Here is a 17,023-nt window from a genome sequence, read left to right as displayed (position 1 = left end):
GTCAAACGCTGAAGAGCTGACGTAAACCGGACTGAAAAGTATTTCTAATTTGCAGTAAAAATAAGACTTTCAAGTTAGAGAAAAAATAGCCTTTTAATGACCTTTTAGAACATTAGTGCAAATTATTATTACCAGAGGAGCTGTTTTGGATTAATACTATGTCTGGTAGCAACAGTTCATATATTTGTGCAGACACGACAGGTTAGGGGTCGACTTCTGCCAGTCATAACCGTATTTCTAAACAACTTAAAATAAATCTAACCAAATTATAGGTTTGGTTATATTTAGTTAAAATTACACAAACTAATGCAATCTTTTTTCGTTTTTATGCTATACTATTTGTTAACTTTTTACTGTGATGCAGGAGGTTATATCTGTCCTCTAATCGATGAAAATTTAACGTTAAATTAACCAACTTATAATGGGAACTGGGGCATCCAAAGGAAAACAACGAGCGTCGTCTGAAAAGACGGAACCAAAAGATAGAAGAGTTCTTATTAAGGTAATGAAAGTAAACAATATCTTGAGAAGCAATACCGATTACAATATCAACACAATAAATAAAACACAAAGTAAAAAATACAGCTGCGTAAACTTGCTGCACACATTGTACCACGACTTGTAGTCAAGCCGACGTTTGCTTGTAAACACAATTCTGATTGTTAAACACTTTTTCCACATTTACCAGGCGCGTCAGCTTGCAGCACTTTCAAAACCACTGGTATGCTGTGGAGCTACCAGGATGATCGACAGATAACTGTATAGTAACACTGTGTAGAAACTGCATGGTTAGAATTTTTCATTTAATTAAATCCAATCGAAAATTCACGTCCGCATACTAAAGTCGAAAGACCATTGTAACGTGATTGTATTGTTATATAGTCAAATAGGATATCGCCGATTTATTACAAATAAAAACAAAAGATCGTTATGAACATTTTCAGGAATGAGATGGTTACAAAGTTTCGTCATAACGTTTTTGGCAACAATTGAATTTAAAAACATCTGTCGTTTCCCAGCGAACTCGTGTGCAAATGTGCAGATGAAATCCAGTCTATTTGCGCGAATCGTAATAAAATGTTTTTTATGCACTTCAAATGGATAAGTGACGCATTGGGTGCAAGAAAATTCGCATACTGCTTGAAACAAAAACTAAAAGTTAAAAAAAATGTTTACATATAAAAAGTTGGCCAAAAATCTAGTTTTGGGAGGCCATGGCATGGTGCCCCTCTAGGATGAGCCCTTGTTTATAACCAAGTTTCAACAAACTCACTTTGTTACTCTGGGCACTCTGACGGGGCAAAAGGTCTCCACACGTTAGTCAGCTCTATGCGACGCTTTTTTAAACTACTGAATTTTAAAAGCGACTCGCAAGCTGAAAAGTTTTCACACCCCTGGAATGATTAATCGCTAAACTATTATACTCGCCAAACATTATATCAATTATGTGTGATCAAACAACATACAAGCAAGTTAACGCTAATTTAGAATATAAGTAGGGCAATTATTATTTTTATTTTTGACCGAAAAAGTTACAAATTTGTCAAATTTTGACCTAAAAATATATATATTTTTGACAAAATTTTGACCTATTAGAAATACATTGGTTTAAACACCTTTCACTGACTACCGTTTTTTCCTGATGAAATCATTTCGTGTTTCTAATATTTTGCGTTTCGCAATGTATATCGTTTCTTACAGTTTACGCCGTTTTAGATATAAGTTTGATTAAAATATCAGTTTTTCATGAGAAATAATCTTTTTGTACGTATGCTTAGACCCTCACTGGCCATACTGGAGGAATCAACTGTATGGATATATCCTCCTGCAATAATTTACTACTTACTGGTTCTGATGATCGTACTGCACGAATTTGGAATCTTCTTACTTTCGAGTGTAAGGTACGAATTTGAAAGGAAAACTCAAATGCTTGTATTTTGATATACGTCGTAGTCTAATAATTTAGAATGAAACCAAAACGTTTAGTCAGTGATATTCCTATAAGGTGGCGTTTTCGACTTTCTGTGTATCATTTTTGTTTAAAAATGTAAAAGGAATAAAACCAGTGGCCTGGCCCGAAAAAAGACATTTATCGGGCGTTTTGCTAGGTGGTTGTTTGATCTACGCAGAATGACACGACATATAAGCATATATATAACAGAAAAAACATTTTATGATCAATTATTTAACGAAAACTATACATAATACTCCGCGTTGCGGATTAACATTTTAAATAAGGATTTATGTCGAACTTACATGCATATGAACTGCAACTAAAAATGAGTTAAACTTGATGTAAGGACCTATTTTTTTAAGTGCGGAAGCGGAATATAATAAATCGACTAGAGCAGTGATTCTAAAACTTTTTCTAAAAAATTACGCAACGGTCCCCTAGCAATTTTTACATTGCTTGCGGTCCCCTTAAAGAAGGGTTTCTCAACCGTGACCCTCGACCCCCCTGGGGGACCACAGAGCTGTCATTGGGGGCCCACGAGCATAAGTCTGTAGCAATGTCGTGGTATTGCAAAACCGTGTCACTATTTTCAATTTTTTCAGTTAAACTTGTAGTGTTAAACCTTCTTTTACCTATTGTAACGCTTTTTTCTTACATGTTACTACCCTGCTGTTCGTGAGAAGTTTTAACAGTCGACCTCAAGCTTGCAATTCCTTCTGTCGCCTAATTGCCACTGTTACGTCACTTACGACCAACATTTGTGTTTTTCTAGTTAACTCCGTTTTTCTTTGAAACGTTTAACCAGCATTTTATTAGTTTGTAAACCGCAAGTTAGAATGATAGCAAAACTATTACAAGCAAGTTAAAATTTATTTTTCACAAAACGTCAAATAACGATATTACCATTTTGGCTCGGAGAGATATATTTGTTGTTGTTCCATTGATAAATTTTGTTGCAAAATTAGTCAAAGCAAGATTAACAGAACGGAGAATAGTTGAATTGCACATACTTTCAGATGTTTACTATTAAAAATACGTTTTTACTTTTTACATAACGCTTAAACAAGGTTTTGTATTATCAAGTGTCTAAAATTGGCAAATGATGCGAGAGTTACGTCTCTTGTGGCTTCACAAACGATAGACGAGACGCGGCCATGATTGTGTCTGCACTACTCGTTAGTGATGTCAAATGCGTCTTTACGACCCTCAAAACTTAAAATTCACTGTGATAAAAAGCATCCCCAAAGAAAGAATGATGCCGCAACAAATTCTAGCTATTTTTTATAATCGAGGGGGGCCACGAGGATAAAATGCCTTTCAAAGGGGGCCACGAGGCATAAAAGGTTGAGAACCACCGCCTTAAAGAATACACACAAATAAACATAAAATAACACGTTTGGATGGGAGGGTGCACTTACAATCTTAGGTAGGCTTGTTGATGCCGTATTTAGTATTGTAACGCTAACAAAATCACTTTATTTGAGTGAAGCTATCACGATAAGTTTTAAAACCGCGACCGTACAACCCACAATGGCAGCACAGCAAGCTGTAGAAACGTAATTCTTATTAGCACAAAGCATTATTATAACGTCACAATGCACAATTCAGCTCAAAGCATGCAATCACGTGAATGAACAACTAATCGTAGCTTTTCATGACGAACGCAAACACGATGAAATTAAAATGTTCTCCTTTAGGAGGTCTAGTTGATTTTTGTTAGGTGTTTCGCGGTTCCACAAAATTGTCTCGCGGACCCCAAATGGACCGCGGACCCCAGTTTGAGAACCACTGGACTAGAGTGAAATAAAGAAAGAGTGACTAACTGTAAATCTGTCTGAACTGTTAAAACGTTTGGGCGGAGTTATTTCTAGCGAGATTATGCAAACGGGAATGAAGCCGTTTTGTTAAATGGCAAATGGTGATCGCAAGTCAGTCTCGATCCCTATAGAAAAACAAACCACCAAAAATATACTTGCTAAAAGAGGTGTTTCGTGACTTGCTGTTTAGCGCATTGCTATTTTTCTGTCTGGTCAATATATTCAGTGAATTAGGAATGTGATGTTTTAGGGTTGGAATAATGGGTTTTGTATTTATTTCTAAAATTATTTTTAAGTTTATATATTAGTATTTGTGCGTGGGTTCATTTGTTAATTGTCCACATTTGTATATCGACATAACAAAATTTGGTTTGTCTCCCGCATAGCTATTTTAATATTGTTTTTTGCCATTCCAAGACGTGCATTTTACAAAGAACCATCGAACACTATACGTAAGTGAGTGTTGTAAAAAAGTGATTTTCAAAGGAAAGAAAAAAGTCATAGTCAAGTCATGTCAAAAATAGCTTTTATCACAGTCATGAGTCAAATCTTTTGCAAAATCTATCAAGTCAAGTCAAAGTCATCAATTAGTCAAAAGTCCTAGTCAAGCCAATATTAGAGCAAGTCAACTTCAATTCAAGCCATTGATAACTATCCCGATTTTAATAAACAGAATTATTATAAACACCTAATTTCAACACAAGTACTAAAACGACTTGAGGCCTCAAGTCAAGTCATTTGAAAACACTGACGCACTTAAGTCAAGTCTTGACTTCAGTCATTACAACACCGACTTACATATACTTTTCTTTTTTTAATGTAGGTTGTACTCGAAGGTCATACTGGATATATCAGCTGCTGCAAAATATGGCAAGGCCAGTTTGCACTTACTGGTAGCTTCGACAGAAGTGTGCGCAAATGGAACACCGTATCTGGCAATTGTATATTACAGCTAGAAAATCACAGGTCTGATTCACCTAAGAGTTTGAGGTTTTTGTTTAGTTTTAATCGAAATGAAACAAATGTTTTTTATGCTATTTTATGCATTTGCGTTTAAGTGCTGAATATATTTTACGTTTATCCCCTGTTTGATTTTGGCAATACCGCATGTTCACTAATTTCCAATTGAATGACTGGTTCGATGACACTTCCAATTAATTAATGCCGCGTCAATTTTAACACGTTGACGCGGCATTAATTTGACTAAACTTATTACGTGACTGTAGCAACAACATGAGTATTAGTGTTTCTTGTGATACAATTTTCTCAAAAAATCCCTTCAGAAATATTTATTGTTTATATGATAAATCTTGTCAGTCAAAATATTAGACTACTAGACGAAATACCTGGCGTTGCCCAGGTTAAATAGAATATTTACAGGTTATTCGTAACATCTTCGTTTATGACATAAATAATGCAAACATATTTTTTTAAATGTCATAACAAATTTGCTTATGCCTAAACGTTTGAACTGAGTGTCACTACATAGAAATTTCAAATCATGTGATGTGAAGTCGGTTAACTATAGCGCACAACACTTGACTAAGCATGCAATACATCTTTTAAGTAACGAAAACCTGTGACGTTTTGTCAATTGAGAAACTCTCAAACGTAAAACTTCAGGTTGCAGCGGCAATTGCTTAGACTTGCTTGATAGCGTCATGTTTAAGCAAATACGTAATCCCGGTGCTAAACTGCGTCAAACGTGAGAAAAATCCTCATTGAAAAAACAAATGCTTACTGTTAACTCCTGCAATAAACGCAATATTTCGCGAACTCTGCTAAGTATTGCGTGGGTAAACACATTGTAAGAAGTAATTAGGCTTTGGACTCAATCATTATCGCTAACAAACGGCTTAAAAAACTCTACCTAAATTTTACGCGTAAACAGGCATCAATAAGTTCCTAAACATAATAGTCTTAGTTGGAAACATTAAAATTGTACTTTACTAAGGAAATAAACTTAATTTTATTTTTTTTATTTCCCGGCAGGTAAATTAAACTTGGACTATCTTTACTTACTGCGACAACAAACGCGATATTTTGCGAACTCCTAAAATTTGACATTGTTAAACTTAAGTCTTTACTTGGAACGTTGCACACGTTTGTTAGCATAGTTTATAACAGTAGTTCTCAACCGGGGGTCCACAAAAACTTCTAAATATACCTATATTAAATTAACTAATGCTGGGGCTTGGGATACGTGCTTAAACACAATCTTGGTAACATTATACCATGTTGTAAATCGCATTGAGTGTGACGTAACATTTCCATTGTGATGTAACACAAATATATTGTAAAATGACTGGGCAAACATGTTGCCACACACAGACACACACACACACATCTCACAAACTTTCTCTTTTATTATGTAGATTTTGTAATTCTGTTAAAAAAGACAACTATTGTCATCAACAGTGGTATTGTCAATCGAATGCTCGTTTATGGGGAATTTCTTTTTACGACGTCGTACGACAGTACTGCGGTTTGCTGGGACCTTAAGAACGGGGAAGCGTGTCGTGTTTTTCGCGGCCACGCGAAAAGCATTTTGCCTATAGCTTATGTAGAAGCCACAGATCACGATCCACAAGGGGTGTCAGATTTGGAGAAAAACAAAGACAATCTTATCACAGGTATGTTTCTGATTCTAACGATTTTAAACCATACAGTGGAATACCTATAATATATTTTTAGTATACTATAGTTATTGTTTTCTGTTGGAGACGTTTTTTGGGTTAAAACCCTTTTAACTTGACTGCCAATCTCTTTTTGTGGCACTTCAGTCGGCTATAGATTGGCTTGCACCTCATACGGCCCGCCATCGTTTGATGAATCCCGCGAGGTGTCACAATGAAAAACATACATTAAGACCCATAAAGCAACAATATCGAAGACGGAATCTTGTATATTACCATATTATTAGCATCAACGACAAAATAACGCCAAATACGCAAGAACATCTACAACGGAATAAGTCCTAGACCTATACTATCATCGGCATAAGACATAAATGGCCTAAATATAACCTAAAACTGTAAGGAGGGGTATTAGACGATTAGGACCCAGCGGTCTGGCATCGACTGTTTTGGTGTTTTCGTTTGGGCGCAGCTGTTTTTGCACCGGACTGGGGTTAGTGGTGGGTAATAGGTGGGGGTACATTTTGTGTTAGGTTGAAGATATTAGGGAAGTTAGTGACAAATTTAGGTAAGGTTTGTGGTTAGGTAAAATCCCTTTAAGCCTTATTCTGAAGTGTTATTCGAACGGGTAAGGTATTGTACCGATTTTGATTTAAACCGAAAATTTGGTATTATTCCCATTTTGGCATCCGAACTGTGTTTTATTTGGGCGATGATATTGCTCTAATTTAGAGCTTTTCGCTAGAATCCTTTGTCTGATTCAGGTTAATCGAAATATAATTTTGTACATTTAAATAAATCGTAGATGAAAAACATTACATTTTACATTTAACGCTTGTTTACGGGCGTGTCAAAGTGAGTCAGATTGGTCTTCAGCCTTAAATTAAACCATTTTTTTACACACACGTGTTTGTTGTTTTAAAAACGTTTATATTTCTGATGTCGTCAGGAAAGGTATTATTACATTTTACTCTTCTTGAGGTTTAACGCTCATCCTTAAAAAATGAACCAGAACGACATGTTGAACACTGGCTCGTGCTTATTTATTACTGTTAGGGATGTCCCATAACAATGATCGGTGCCGATACTCGATGATAAGTGTTAATATCGCTACAGGTGCGATACCAGTGTGATATCGTTACCAAATTCACTTAGAAATGTTAGGAATGATTTACGATCTAAGGCAGCGAATCAATCTTGAAGGTAAACCTAAAAAAATAGTAGGTTAATAACTGGAGGTAACTAAACTTCTTAATGGTAAGGCAAATCGTAAACGTTTCAGTACCTATTTTTCTTGTTTGAGTATAATAATGACGTAACTACGTAACTTGGTATAAGATGGCGATTGCTTTTGTTCAAAATATCGGAAATCGGTATTAGATGTATCGGAAATCCCTATAACATGTCATTTTACATTTTTTTAATTTAGGATCAATGGACAAAACAGCCAGGTTTTGGAGTATTGCTTCCAGCACATCCCTAAAAACTTTTCGCGGCCACAAAGGGGCTATCTTGTGTTTGGCTGTTGACATGGAAAACATGATGCTTTTTACAGGTGTTGCTTAGTTTATACTAGCCTTTCTAATTTTTGGTGTTTTAATTTTTTTTAAATCTCGGATTAAACAATCTTAGGGTATTAGATTAATACAGCTGAAACCTTAAAAATAGATCAACGATAAAAGTAAAACGCAATATACACTTTTCCACATGTTTGCGTAAGCGTCTTATGTGTATAGTTTAATTGTATTCCATTACATATATTCACACTTTATTTTTAAACGCTACATGAACGTTAACCTTCTCATTAAATATTATTCACATCATTGGTGTTCATTTATAATTGATAAGGTGTCTTAGGCATTTTTTGTATTTAATATCATTATACGCCTTGTCGTAATCTCTCTCAATAGTGTTTTCCATCAAATTACACGCATCGTTCCGGTTGTCCCTGCCAACTAAACCATCGCGTGAGATCTAACTACATTATTAACCAGCCGTTTCAATTTTTTGATCAAGTGCTTCTTGTATCACCCTGCTGATACTTATCACTAATAAAAAAACACAGATCAATCAGACATTCATTTGTGTACTGTGTGGAATACACGAAAAAAATAAATTTAATTTATCACTAAATACCGAAATAAAAATACAAATGCCCAACAACAAAAAAGGCAGTAAACCTACACAAAGGAATTTTACCAACAATTCGCACCGAAACACTTGGGACTTGGGTGGGTAGCCTAGATGCCCCACACCTGTCACCTGTGGTATTATATAGTATAGCCCGACTTTCTTTTATGACGACCCACCACTAGAGAAAAATCCAACTAGTAAAATCTTGCGACCCAGGAATTTTCTGGTATTAAAAACCATTCGGTTTTAATACACCCTTTCATTGTTATTTCGCAAATAAAACTTGTTTCGTGCGGATGAAAATTTTCCGAAATAAAAAAATGGGGATAGAAATTTTAAAGGTTGAAAAGCACTGTTCTAAAGGATCCATTAATGTCTAATTAAATATTGATGATTTTTTTTTAAATTATGATTTTTTCAAAAAAAGGAGTTTAATTAAAAAACGTTAGCACTGAATGTATTTAGACCCCATTTCAGCACCCCAAACAGTAGGTGTCCCAGATATACTGTTTTGTAACGTCAATTGGGGCGTCAACTCTAAAAAATTCATGTCGACCTCGGTCCACGCGAAAGGGTCCAATGTGTTTACAGCAAAACATTTTTTTGATCATTTAGAATTGTTTGCAATTAATAACTATATACGTTTGTTTTGCAATGTAAATAATAGCTATGTAAACTTGTATCCGTCGCGCAATCACGGTTGTTTATGGCATCACAATAACGAAATGTGTAGAATTGAGGTCACGCGAATAACTTTGCCGAATACAAAACGCAAAATAAAAGAAATTAAGGAACTAAATGAAATATAGCCAATGAGCAAAATAACAAAACGTGTCCACCTTAATTGCAACGTTAGTGCAGAACAGAGGGTACATATGTCCCCGAGCGCCAAGGTAAAGGGGCGCCAAAATGAGGATTACAAATGTCAAAATGACGCTGCTTCTTTTTTAAATACAAGGTCCTATTAAAATTTGAATTGTTTTTCGTATGAATTAAGGTATCTAATGTTAATGTAATCGAAATTGTGAGTAAACAAGGAGGAGGGGCGCCAATTTTATAGTTTGCCCCCGGGCGCAAAATACCCTGGCTACGCCCCGGTGATTTGTATTAAAAACGTTATTTCTGTTAGAAAAGCGTAATACAATTTTTTCACAAGTTTTTAGGGCACGGCCTATAGCCTGTCGTATAGTGCAGTGCACTTCAACCTATTTAGGTTTGGTGAACCCTTAAAGTTGTTGTGACGTACTCATGCACCCTGTTTACACAAAAGGTTAACTGAAGTAGAAAGCGATATGAAAAACCTTATATCAATATCATCATGTCAATTAAACCAAGCGGAGATGCCGAAATTTTACACACTGCTAGCGAGTACTATTGCATGTCATAAAACAGCATTTATACAAACTTGAGTAGTCAAATAATAATGGTTCATTAAAAGTTTGTGATGCTCCCTTCGTTTCTTGTATAGTTTATCGTACTGGTGCGCCTATTTTATCGTACTGGTGCACTATATGAGGCATAATGCTGTATGTTAAGCGTGGCGTTGCAATTTCAATACTATTCATATGTATTTGTGTTTTCAACTTTGTTGTATATAACTTAATAATGTCTTTTATATTTTGGTTTCATCGTTCGATCGACCCAGAAGAATAATCATGCGACCCAACTTTGCTTCGCGACCCACACGCTGGGAAACATTGGTCTTGTTAACCATCTTGGGGGAGGGGGTATTTTTTAAATGGCATAAAATTTTTAGTTTTGCCTAAATGTTGCACTTCATGGCGCTACACTTTCGGTAACTAGAAATTCAATAACATTTAATATGATTTTAACTGTTTTATCAAAAAACATAACGTAGACGTATAGTAAAACAGCAAAGGCTCTGGTCGTCATTTCACTGTTTGCCACTGATTTAGTCTGAAATAGGTTTGGTATTTAATAGTTTATCCCAATGATTGTGTCTGAAGCAGTGGTTCTTAACACTTTTTTACTGCTCCCCCTTTGGTAATTGCCCTGTGCTTGCGCCCCCCTTGGATGCGACATATCAGTGAGACAACATGAAAATAGAAAAGTTGAACCGGCCCTAAATCGCTTGGTTTGCATTGGGTAAACTTAAATATAGGAGACTGACGCATTGAGCACACAAAATACTCGTGCTTGATACATTGGTTACATCGAACTAATTTTGACAAACATGTTTTGAGGGCATTAACTTCACAGTTGTAAGGCTGCATAGAAACCTAAAAATGTCACCCCAAGCGCAAAAATTAAACCCGCTAATCGTGTTTTAAAAGGTGCGATGACACACAATGCTATGGCCACTGCAAATAACATTAAAAATTTGCGCAAAAAAGAGTTCCCCGGCGCTAACCAATTGTGATATGTGAGTGACAGGTTCGTGCGAAAGCACTTTTGTTGTTAAAGTTCGCAAAAAGTTTGTGGAAACGTGACCATTGTTCCAAACTCTTTGAAGAACTTAGATCTCGGCTTTGTTTTTATGTAATTTTAAATGACCTTAACTATAATTATTTAATTCAGGTTCCACAGACAACACGATTCGAAAATGGAATTTGAGAACAGGAGGTATACTGAGGGTATTTCGTGGTCACGAAGGATCCATAGTCAGCCTTCAGGTTAAAACACTTTTTTGTCGTTTATATGAAAAAGAAGTAATACTGCAGTGTATCTAATCTGTCCATGATAGCCTAAAATGTTTTGTGGTGGAACACGACCTAAGAAAACCGGGGCCTGCCTTTGTATGCATGCAAAGCTTGAGCAAGTAATATAGGGACTTTCTAGTGACTGCAATATATTTTCTTGTTAAATTTTGCCAATCGTGGCAAGTAATCAAAGTTTCATGTTGAATAGATGACTTATCGAAAGATGTCGACTTAATGACAAACCCAAAAATAATGACCAACTTTGGGGCACACCGGTTGCGGAGCATTGCACTAGGCAACGAAATATCACTCCTATCTAAACAAGATTATTGATACTTACACTAGGTATACGTTTCGTGGTATTACATTTAGAGAACACTTAAGATATTTATTCTTTTTAGGTTAATCTACATATTGTTTAATTAATAGGTATGTGTCATATATAAGTTTTAATAAATATTTTTTAATAAAGGATGGCATATATTATTAAAAAATTCCTAAATATTTTATAACTTCCAAAACTACGTCATTTAAGTTCAAACATCTTTCTGTGTAGCCTACCGTATAAATGTGTTGCAGACTCTGCGGACGAGTTTAGTTTGATTGGCAATTTAGTTTGGTTTGATTTGTTTGTTTTGTTAAAAAACACCTCAGTGATTTGTTGTACTACAAGTGATGGTTGAATTTATTTGTAGATGCACCACCGTCTACTTTACAGTGCGAGTTTAGACAGAACCGTAAGATGTTGGGTTGCTGAGTTTGGAGACACTACACGGATATATGTAGGACACGAACATATGGTCAGCGACATGAAATACTACCGCGGAATAGGTAAGTGCTTGGGTTTCAAATGCTTTTCAATAAACTCTCAATTGGATACCTTGCTGCATAGTATTAGACCCCTTGTAAGATATCCTATATATAATAAGTATAGTTATACCAAACTAAGCTTCTATACCAGTGATTCTCAACCTTTTTTAGAGCCAGAGCCGCATTTTAAACCTATAAAGTTTGCAAGGAGCTGCATAAAAAACAACAGTAGGCATATAATTAAAAAACATTAAAAAAGAAACAAGAAAACAACAAAAATACATTACGCTAGCCTAGGCTAACTAATGAACACTGTTGAAACAGCTATTTCTTATTGCCATAGCTTGTCGATCAAGACTAAATATATTATGACGTCACAAACCACAAAGTTATTTTAAAGAGCCGGACGGAAGTAGCCCGGGAACATTAGTACTTCGTACTCGGGATCCTTGCTGATCAAATTCATTCACTTTTAGTTTCTTTTACTTCCTTTGTTGCAATTCTGCTATTGCTAACTAATTTTTCACTCCGTTAGTGAGAGCCGCAAAATGTACAGTTGAGAGCCGCATGCGGTTCTGAGAGCCGCGGTTGAGAATCACTGTTCTATACTATACGGTATTTATTTAACCCCTAAAGGGTCTCCTAATGTACCTCGCAGTAGACTCTGTTTCACAAGCGAATGTTTGTCTATATTTGGGGCTGTTTTCAATAGTCTGGGTACCACCTTAAACCGATTTTTTATGAAACAAAGTGGTCTAAGTATAGTTAAAACGTACACAGAAATATACATAGCTTCCGATGTAGTTAAATAGACAAACGTATTTTCTAGTGTTTACTGGGTCTGGCGACAACAACGTACGTGCATTTGATTCCAAATCTGGGACACTTAAAAAGACCTTTAAAGGACATAAATTTGTTGTTAACTCGTTAATGGTAAGTGTTTTGTTCATGGTTTTGGTTCAATTTACATACGTCAAAATTTTCTTGTAGCCCTACAATGACTCAATACTTAGTGCATCGTACGACGGTAGTGTAAAAATTTGGAACGTGTCGGAAATTGTTCAAGATGGATTGGGAACTTCAAGTGAAACTCTTTCAAAAGCCAACTTATCCTCGCGATCTTTGTTACGAAGTGCACGTCTTCGTGGAGGTACACCACCTCCTTTTGACGAAAACAATTTCCGGCATAATGACCAACACAAATCAATTCACAGTACCGCCAACCTAGTGGAAAATGTATCTGTTCCATCCTCACGTGAAATAGTTACAGTACGAGAACCGCAAATCAGACGAAATGCGCGTCACCAGAAGCGTCCGCGCCGAGGCCTGGTAAGGGTTGAACCACAAGAAAATAATCGCAATGAAAACAATAATCAATCGTACGATCCTAAGAACACTAGTGGTTTTTTAGACTTTGACTACATAAACCACCAGTTAAATGATTTGTTGGAAGGAGAAGATTATTGGGCGGAAAGTTCAAATCAAAGCTCATTAGTTAATATCAAATCACCCACGAATGGAACGATGTCAGAGGCTGCTGACAAAGTTAAAACACCAGACAATCACCCAAAACACAATGTCAAACCTGATTCCGGAGAGGCGTTAAGGTAAACTTCGTGCTAATCGTTTTTAATATCTAATTTAAGAATTATATGATGACACACCTTTGCTTTTAGGGAAAATTCAAAGCTGCTAACAAAACGAAAAAGCTCCGACTTACTAACTAAACGACCTCGAACCGATTCTACAATGTCAGCTGCAAGCCAACAACAGGCAGAGCAAGAACGTGATTTAACAAATGAGGATTTTCGTAATAGTGCCATGGAAACATCCTCCAATACAAGTGGATATCGCACCGCTGAAACCAATAGTGTGACGTCATCACCTTCTACTTACAAAATGCGCGTTTCAAGAAACATCAAACAGCAGTATGAATCAACAGTTTCATTTTCAACTAATGACGAAAAAAGTACCAATACACGTCCTTTGTCAAGGAACTTATCCCGATCAAGCACTCGCCAAACTGTAGAAACTACTGGTATTAGAAATAAAGCTAAGTTAAAACATCAAGATTCTTCAGGATCGTTAGGTATTCAGGGAAATCATTTGACTAAACAAGAACGTAAACAATTAGAACTGGAAATTTTGGAAATGGTATGATCGATTTGTAACAGAAAGCCTAAAAAATCCAATCATGGGTTTATGTGACAGCAAAATAATCTAGCAAAGCTAGCAATTCAGGTCAGACACATTAGAATGATTCTATTTTCTATTCTATTTGAATAAGATATACTGACGATGCCTTAGTTGGCGAAATATATATATATCTTTTTAAGATCTGGTTAATGTGTCTGACCTGAATTGCTAGCTTTGCTAGATTATTTTGCTGTTACTGATCAGGAATTAAGGTCGACATTTATCTTGCAAGGGTCAAGGTGATTTCTATTATTCACATATTCAGTGCAACATGGGTTTATGTGTGTTCAAAATTACATAACGGTTGCTTCAGGAGCTACATCAATATAACAAGGCTCTGCTGAGGTACTTTTGTAGTCATACGCGTGTCTAATGACATAATGTTCTCTATACAGCCGGAAGCACAGAGTACCCTTACTTTTATTTAAAACGCGGTTATTTTTTTTTGTTTAGTGTTAAATGTCAAACCTCGCCTGATGCTAAAAATGAAAAGAAAACATGATTCCCTCGGCAATTTGTAACATTGTGTATATCATTATACCCGAGTTTGACTGCGATAGGGTACAACACGCCTGCTCGCATTTGTTACATATATCCTGTCCACCAGGAGCGCTTTCAGGGGAACGAGGTTATGCCAAACTGTATTTTTGCCTACTTTACGTTCATAAATGCGAAAACAATTCGCGCCAACTTTAAATGGCTTTGTGGTTTTATTTAACTCGATATGGGGATATATTTTAGTAGAACTGCATTTATTTGGGCTTCGCGCGAATTTTAACAGTTTTGTTAATTTCGAACACACGATTTAAATTATAATTTCTGCCTACTTTAACCAGATAAACCGAAATATTTGACGTGCTTTTAAAAAGTATTTTTGTTGCACATTTCATAGGTTTTATATTTTCTATGCTATATTCTCAAAACTGCAATTTTTGACAAATTAAGATAATGAAATTGTTCCGCGACTTGCTCGAATCCATGAAGTCTTTGCAATATCGTCATCGTATACCGTGCGTATTACGCAATTAACTTATTTAACACGATAAATGTTTAACAGGATAAACTTTTGACGTGGTTTCATTTTAGCTGTATCAGATCAATGACTCTGCCACCTTATCTACCAAATTATCCTAATAAAATCGTAAACGTTATGAAAATATTTTGTCATCTATGAATAACTTTTATGCCTCCACCAAAAAAAGAAAAAAATATTCTCTGCTGCCCGCAATGTAGTGTTTTATATTTGTCTACTTCATTGGTGCAAAGGAGACAAGTTTTTACCTGCAAAACCTATGACTATGAATCACGACACCTTATCTAACAGTGTTTTTACAGCCGATATCACAGGCGTATATAACCCCATGATTTTACAGTTACATACTTGTTATAAAAATACGTAGAACAAGTCTGTCTGAAACAACTGACGTATTTGATTTATTTTAATACTTTTTTATCTGGAGATATGGCTTTTTCGTAAAGTCACTTATGTGCTCATTAAATCGTGACTGAAAAAGTTAAGATAAATCTCATGACAGTTTCTTGTATTTTCTCTGTGCTATTACTTTCATTAAATTATATATAAAATGTAAACCAACACCAAAGTGTGTGTGTGTTTAAAGTTACTTTAAAACTTGTATTTATTCAATTGTACTAGTTGTTTAGTATCTAATGTTTTTAGCATAGTTTACGAAATCATTAAAGCTAAACAATAATTTAAGGAGCTTTTATTGGAAGACAATTCGAGGCATATACCTTGAAATTATCTTGTTTAAACCATATTATATGTACACTTCACATACGTAGTAAGAATATCAAAAGCCATATAGATGTAGGTAGCATTTTCAATAGTCTCTCATTAGTGATTAAACTTTAGCAATACGTCCGAAATTGCAATAACATTCATTTTAGAGCTAAACATTATTCGAATTAGGACATAAACAAGACTAACCACTTAGTCGTAATAATAAGTCATACATTTAAGTCAGGCCTAAACTGTCTTGTTCTTACGGGTTTTGGTTTTAATTTGAGTATATTTCGTCACAGATACTGTTGCGCATTTGGTTTTATCATGTTATGTCGTTGTTCGTAATACCCTATGGCGTTATTAATATTCTCCTGCAGCTAGTGCTGCTCTATAATTTATTGTCTTTTCCTTTCGCAATCTTAACAATCTTATTCAAGAAACCAGCAAATATAAATATTATACGCTTTAGATCAGTGGTTCTAAACCTTTTTTTCACCGCGCCACCCTTACTGCACCCCTTTGTTTATTTGGCTTGTATTGGCTAAACTTTAATCTGGGAGACACAGAAAATTGGTCGTGCTCGATATATTGGTTTACAACGAGCTGATTTTATCAAACATGCTTTTTTGCATATTTTGCATATCCGCACGTAATAGCATTTTTAGCTCTCCGCGCAAATCCAACATGTCTTTAGGTGTATTTAGCTCGTTCGACAAAATATTTTATCCAAAAGGCACCGCGCGTAGCATGGCACTCAATTGATCAAAACTTTTTTTTTATTAATTGTTATTACGAAATTGGTGAGAAAACGTTTTACTTGCTGAACTTGTTTACAAAATTAAAAGACACCTAAACATGTATGGAAACGCCTTAAATACTTAAATTATTTTGAATGGTATTAACGAGATATGGTAAAGAGTAGACTGAATTTTGGTAAAGAGTAGAGTGAAACTTAACATAGCTTAACATGGTGCTATGCCGTTCAGTAGTATTCAGCAAATTCTTGTTTTTGGACTTGTGCCCATTACGTATATAATTAAATCACTGTCCACCTCTTTTGTTTAGCACATTAA

At 35.5% G+C, this 17,023-nt stretch overlaps 1 protein-coding gene across 2 annotated transcripts; it reads left to right on the top strand.

The window, feature by feature from the left end:
* The first annotated feature begins 287 nt into the window (after positions 1 to 287).
* LOC146132997 (uncharacterized) lies at positions 288 to 15,800 on the top strand. Of its 2 annotated transcripts, XM_083396528.1 has the most exons (10): positions 288 to 502; positions 1,779 to 1,901; positions 4,595 to 4,737; positions 6,190 to 6,404; positions 7,837 to 7,962; positions 11,079 to 11,173; positions 11,896 to 12,031; positions 12,840 to 12,943; positions 13,001 to 13,617; positions 13,687 to 15,800. In XM_083396528.1, exons 1-10 carry the CDS (start codon positions 422 to 424, stop codon positions 14,168 to 14,170), a joined length of 2,124 nt encoding a protein of 707 aa, XP_083252654.1. In that variant the 5' UTR covers positions 288 to 421; the 3' UTR covers positions 14,171 to 15,800. The 2 variants fall into 2 exon arrangements, with proteins under 2 accessions (XP_083252654.1, XP_083252655.1); XM_083396529.1 differs by lacking the exons at positions 288 to 502; positions 1,779 to 1,901 and having other exon boundaries at positions 4,601 to 4,737; positions 6,147 to 6,404.
* Positions 15,801 to 17,023: the final 1,223 nt, after the last annotated feature.

This window comes from Ascidiella aspersa, chromosome 9 (genome assembly GCF_963924565.1).
Source record: "Ascidiella aspersa chromosome 9, kaAscAspe10.2, whole genome shotgun sequence".
NCBI lineage: Eukaryota > Metazoa > Chordata > Ascidiacea > Phlebobranchia > Ascidiidae > Ascidiella > Ascidiella aspersa.
Note: the sequence above shows the minus strand (reverse complement) of the source record. Positions and strands in the feature narration are given on the sequence as shown.

Coding starts and splice junctions, on each gene's coding strand:
- LOC146132997 (XM_083396528.1), top strand. CDS start 422: ATGGGAACTGGGGCATCCAAAGGAAAACAACGAGCGTCGTCTGAAAAG. Junction 503..1,778: donor ATAGAAGAGTTCTTATTAAG/GTAATGAAAGTA, acceptor ACGTATGCTTAG/ACCCTCACTGGCCATACTGG. Junction 13,618..13,686: donor GATTCCGGAGAGGCGTTAAG/GTAAACTTCGTG, acceptor CTTTGCTTTTAG/GGAAAATTCAAAGCTGCTAA.